Below are 6203 nucleotides of genomic sequence, written 5' to 3' on the forward strand. Positions count from 1 at the left end.
GTGCGATACCATACAGGGACTCCGGTGGCGTGACAGGGACGTGAAATGAACCTTGAATGCTCCTACACTTAACAGAGCCTCGGCTGTTCAGGCTCAGCAGGGGCCTTAAAATACACAGTGACAGCAGGCAGATGGGCAAAACATTCTCTCAAGACCAAGATGTGAATCCTTTTCTGCTGGCCGTGCAATCATTTGAAATCAAGAGTTTGGCCTTTGCAGAGAAACTGTGCACACATGGGCCACTTGTGATTTGCTATCTTGTTCAATCGCCAGAATATTCCCAAAAAAAAAAAAAAAAAAAAAGCATTGAGTTCCTTAGCCATAGGTTGTACTTTAGGTCGAGAGACATAAAAGAAGGAGTGTGATAGTTGCCAGCTAATTCCCGGGCAAAGATAAATGTCACTTTTTTTATATCCTGGAGGCATTTTGTTACAGCAAGTCCTTACATCTGTCCATGTAAAGGCAAAGAGATTAAATTGCAGAGAGATACCATGGACACTGAATGCAAATTCAGATTTAAATAATAACCTTCCAAAATACCGCAAAGAAATGAAAGAGCAGCTCCAGTTTTTGCTTTGATCAAGTTAACACGTCCACACTGTTTCTGTGTGAAAGGCAAATAAGAGCTGATTGTATGGCAAATCTCTTCCTCCTTTGTGATCATAGGCCACATCTGCATAAACAGACAAAGACGACAGTGTCCCTTATCGCAGTGTGGGACAGATACCTGAGGCTGCATTCAATCCCTCCCTCTGGCTACGGGCAAAGAGTGCCACTCGGGGGGATTTCCCACTTCAAATGTTTACACACTACATGGAGGCAGGGAGTGGGTATTAGCCCTGCGTGAGCCTGTGCTTTAAAACCAGGCTAATTTACAACGACATTTCTGAAATGCTGAACCACACAATTTTCAGTGATATTAAATATCCCCTGTGGGACACTCGCATTAAGCCCCTTGTAACTTAATGTGTGTGTGTTTGCGTTTTGTATCTCCTTGTGTGTTTAAACATACAAAGTTTGAGTTCATATTTCATTTGCCAGTAAGGTGTGAAGCAGAAACGCTCCTGTGTGACAGCGTAAAAGAGAAGAAGTGGGTCAGGCCAGAGAGATGGAACATACAGCAGGATGTGTCAATTTGGCCAAAATATATAAATATATATGACTGTTTTCTCACTGGAAAACCGCAGCAGGAGAAATCCAATAAGGCTTTCTGTGCTGAAAGTTTGCTGTGAGATTAATATTGGAACAACAATAAGAGAGGGGGACTAGAACAAGTCAATTAAAACACTGGAGCATTTACCTCCACAGTCTGAGAAAAAAAAAATTGCTGACTGTGTTGGAAGATTGCTCTGCTCATCTATATTTTCTAGGTACCTTAACAACTTTTTTTTTCTTCTTTTTTTTTAATCAGGTGGGGGACGCTCCCCCTAGCATGCAAACACAAAGCGTCAGGAGAAATATGTGTATTTGCATGAGCAATGTGTCTAGGCATGGAAAATGCAGTAGCGCCTTAGCAGAGATTATCCTGAACTTTCTCCTTCTTTCTCTCTCTCTCTGCCTGTCTGTCTGCCTGTCTGTCTGTCTGTCTGTCTGTCTGTCTGTCTGTCTGTCTGTCTGTCTGTCTGTCTGTCTGTCCATCACAAACTCTCCCTCCCTCCACCTTTACAGCAGGGGCAGGTGGACTGCTGGCCTCTGCCGTGCCCGCCCGTGGACTGTGAGTTTACCGTGGTGCCTGAGGGCGAGTGCTGTCCCCGCTGTGTCACCGACCCCTGCCAGGCCGACACCATCCGCAACGACATCACCAAGACGTGCATGGACGAGCACAACATCTCACGCTTCAGCGGCTCCTCCTGGATTAAACATGGCACCGAGTGCACCCTGTGCCAGTGCAAGGTAAGGTGCCAGGCCCCGCCAGCAGCTTCCAGCCAGCAAATTATAGTTCACCTACCGAGAAGCCTGGCTTAGTGCTTTTCAGAAAAAAAAAGAGAGTACACCGTGGTCCAGACTTTGCATTGTGTAGGCAATTTGTGCATCTTTAACGCCTCATGGCTGTATCTATGACACATGGTGATAAATATGTCTGGAGGTGTCAATGCAGCTGTTTGTGTGCTGATACCGATCTGCACGCAAACCTTATGCTCACAGAAAACAAACATTTCACCAAATTTAAGAGAGCAGTGATAGAAGGGGGCAAAAATTGAGATGCAGCCTAATGAAATGAGTAACACCCCTCACCCCCTATATATTTTGCAAACAAAAACACACAGTTCCACATGATAGTGATGGCATCGAGAGAAAATCTGATATTCACACTAAGGATGTGACAGCTGCTGTTTTTTATTCAAAACCATAATAGGGAGCAGAGAACAGAACAAATAAGATGCGATGCTCCATTTGAGAATTATTCACTTTCAAATGTCCAAGTGTTCTATCACTGCTCTTTGTTAATAGCTTGACATCTTGGGAAATACGCTTATTGCTTTCTTGGAAACAAATTAAAGGAAAACCCTGAATAAATGAGGGGGACATGGGAGACATAACCAACGCAGATGCTTCCACAGAGGTGCACAAATGCTGGGCAGGTCCAGTTGATTCTGATTTTGTATCAAGATGGCAAGAGGAAATGATTTAAATGACTTTGAAAGAAGGTTCATTGTTGGGACACCAATTGAGCTTCACTCACAAAGATGCTCATCTGGCTGGTGTTTGAGTAGGAACAGTGACTAAAGGGACATCTGTATTTATATCTATGGGACATACGCTAGTAAACAGTGTTTTAACTGTCAGCAACAACAGTTACATACAGAGGGATATTATAGGGCTGCGGTGCATAAACCCCTCATTGTGAAGATGAATGCGAATTTGAGAGTTTGGGTGGTGCAAAGACCATCAGCAACGGTTTACAGAGATGTGGAAAAAATGATATGGTCAGATGAGTCATGCTTCACCATGTTCGCCGCAAGTAGGCGTGTGCATGTTTGGCATACGCAGTGTGGTACAGGCCTCAGGCTTGTCTCCTACAGTGAGGGGGTCTGGTGGCTCTGTTACGCTGTGGGGAGGCATTTTGCTGTCATGGTTTGGATCCGCTTGTCTCCTTAGAGGGAGGGGTGACTGCAAATCAGTACAAAGTTGTTTTGAGTGATCAGTTTTTATCCTATGATGATGGGAGTGGTCTCCTCCAGGACGACAGTGTATCCATCCATAGGGCACTAGAGGTCATTGATGAGCATGAAATTGGTGTGAATCATATGCTATGACCTTAGCAGCCACCAGATCTCAGCTCAATTCAACACCTATGGGAGACTTTGGACCGACCTGTTAACGCTGTCCACCACCATCATCAAAACACAAAATGAGGGAATATCATTTGGGAGAATGGTGCTCATTCTTCCTGTAGAGCTCAGAGATTTGTAGGATCAATGCCATGGCACATTGAAGCTGTTCTGGCATGTGGTGTCCCAACACCTTAACTGAGATACTTTGTTGGTTTTTCCTTTAATTAGTCACTGGTCTGTATCTGTTTGCTAAATATGAAGCTACAAACAGTTAGATTAGCTAAGCATAAAGACTGGAAACAGGGAGAAACAGCTAGCTTGGCTCAGTCCAAAGGTACCAACAGCACCTCTAAAGCTCTCATATATCTCTCATTATATCCATACAAAAACCTAAGTGTAAAAATGACTGGAGATATAACTACCTTAAGTCTCCCCTTGTTGCCTGGCAACCTCACAGTAATGACAAGACAGCTGTTTCCATGCGTTACGCTAGGCTGTGTTAGCCGTGTGCCGGCTGTAAGTCCCTATTTTACGGATATGAACGTGGCATCGATCTTCTCATCTCATTTTCAGCAACAAGCATACTTCCCAGAATGTTGAATCATTCCTTTAAATAAAAATGAACTGAAACCTTGGACCAGGAGTAACCTGCACTGAGAAAACATCTGTCAGCCCCTCGTCTCTTGGCCTCTGGTTCAGTTACAGCAGGGAGTCACAGTCTGCTCTCTCCTCTGCAATGTGTTAAACAAGCAGACATGTTTGCACACACAGTACTTACAGGATATGGAGAGTCATATTGTCTATCTAGAGAACTGAAACAAACTGGTAGAATTGGTTCTAGTAAATCAGGTGGAGAAATCTGCCCTCCACTAGTTTTCACTATAAGACTTGTGGAGTTTTGTAGAACAGTCAGGGAGAGAGTAAACTACGCAGGCGAATATCCCCTTCATTACCAATTGTGAGTGTAAATTGTTTGCCTCAGCTTTAGGACTAATCCACCAACCAAGACTGACTCGCTTTCCAGAGTTTCTAAGATAACATATTCTCCCCCTGCCTGCCTGGCAATGATGTCCGCATCTTAGACAAAAGACTGCAGCATTTCTCGAGGGACAAACTGATAAATATTCAAAGTCTTTATGCCATCTTTTCAAAAAATGTCAAAGATTTACACTGAATTCAAATGCACGAACGCAGACTTAGCGTTTTGGAACGTTGCTTCTTCCAGTGCAGTCTGTTTTATGGCATTCTGATTAGGTCCGTGTGGCGATTTAGTTCATACAGTGCTGTCCCTGCAAACCTTTAGGGATCCAGGGAGTTTATCACTCCCCTAAGTTTAAAGCAGAATAACTCTGTGACCATTCGCATTTGTATTCTCAGTAGAATATCGCCGCCTTGGATCAGTTGGTGCCAAAATGATTCCCAGAGCAATCCTAAATGCCAAATTCAGTCTGTATTCTGCAGCGCCACCTCCACCACCTGAAAATATGATCTGCTGAGCTTCAAAAAGAGTTTGCCTGAGGTTAAAGTGTGACAATAATCCAATCATGTGCCTTCTCTCTCCTCTCATTTCCAGAATGGACACATCTGTTGCTCAGTGGACCCCATGTGCCTTTAGTCGTGGCAGACCTGAAGGCACCTGTACAGTGTTCTCCATGTAAAAAAAAAAAAAAAAAAAAAGTAACACCACCCCTATGTCTCTTCACTATCCTCCTCACAGGTGTGGGTCACATAGCGTTTGCATTGTTGGGATTTGATTTAGCCTGCGAAACCAGATGGATGGGGGTTACTAATCAGGATAACTCATATGTCACATTGTCAGATACAGACAATTGTACAAAATTAACCTTCAGGTACTTTCCACTGATTTCTAGCTCTTATACTATATTCTACATGGTGAACTCCACCCATCTGGTACCTCATAAAAAGTGTTTTTGCAAATACTGCGTGACCCTCGTCTGCCTCCTCAACTCCTCTTTATACCAAATGCAAACCTATATCATACCAAACAGATGATGGACTACAGTTTCCTCAAACCCACTCTCTTTGTTCTGTTTCACCACTTAGTGTGAACCTTTAAGGATCACCATTCCCCACTCCGAGTCATTGCTACATGAATCTGTAAGATATTACTATTACTGGCATGACTGTGCTTGATGTCCAAACATTTTTGCTGATTTCTAAATTCTCAATGATGATGATGATGATGATGATAACTTAGGTAGAGTACAGGCAGTTAGCATAAGGTTTCGTTGCCACATTTATGAGTCGTCTATATTATGTGGTGCTTTGTAGCATTTTGTTCCATTTCTCTCTTTTGTAATTTTTCTTTCCAAGCTTGTTATTGTGTAATAGTGAAATAAAGTATTTCCATTTACATTTAATTCTCGTCTTTGGCTTCTGTATGAGTGTAATTTATTTGTATTCATTGTGTTTGAAGACTAAGTACTCATTTAATTAGCTTCATTTATGTTGGCTTGAAGGTTGAGTTTAACAACTGAGGAAACTCCATCTGCTTGTGAAGCTCACACAGCTACTAAATGGAGCTTGAGGTGAGATTATTCTGTTAACTGCTGTTTCCAGGGTCAAGAAGGAAATTTGAAACTTAACTTTTAAGCCGATGTGAACAAAAAAGGGCTTCAAAACAAAACAAAACAAAACAAACACACCTTACATTTTAACATTCACGATTCCATGAGAACTGAGCTAACTGGTTCAGCTGATGATCATGTGTTAAGGACAAAATCTCCAAAACTGGACACTGAGGTAAAACTGTTTTGTCAACACCACCTTATAAATTGTCAGTTAGTCAATTTGTAAAATACAGGAATTCAAGTAATATTTTTTTCTTTTCTTCTATATTTGTTTTGCTTTTTTTGATGACAATGTATATATACACATGGTGGCACATATATATATATATATATATAC

General features: G+C 42.2%; 1 protein-coding gene across 1 annotated transcript in view; it reads left to right on the forward strand.

Annotated features, from left to right (window-relative positions):
• Positions 1–5656, forward strand: part of nell2a (neural EGFL like 2a) — an 82049-nt gene extending 76393 nt beyond the window's left edge. Inside the window, exons 19-20 of the mRNA XM_056388022.1 lie at positions 1669–1893; positions 4849–5656. Coding sequence (XP_056243997.1) covers positions 1669–1893; positions 4849–4890 — 267 coding nt within the window. The 3' untranslated portion in view covers positions 4891–5656. The remainder of the gene's footprint in view (positions 1–1668; positions 1894–4848) is intronic.
• The last annotated feature ends 547 nt before the right edge of the window (positions 5657–6203 follow it).

This window comes from Seriola aureovittata, chromosome 10 (assembly GCF_021018895.1).
Source record: "Seriola aureovittata isolate HTS-2021-v1 ecotype China chromosome 10, ASM2101889v1, whole genome shotgun sequence".
In the NCBI taxonomy this organism is placed as follows: domain Eukaryota; kingdom Metazoa; phylum Chordata; class Actinopteri; order Carangiformes; family Carangidae; genus Seriola; species Seriola aureovittata.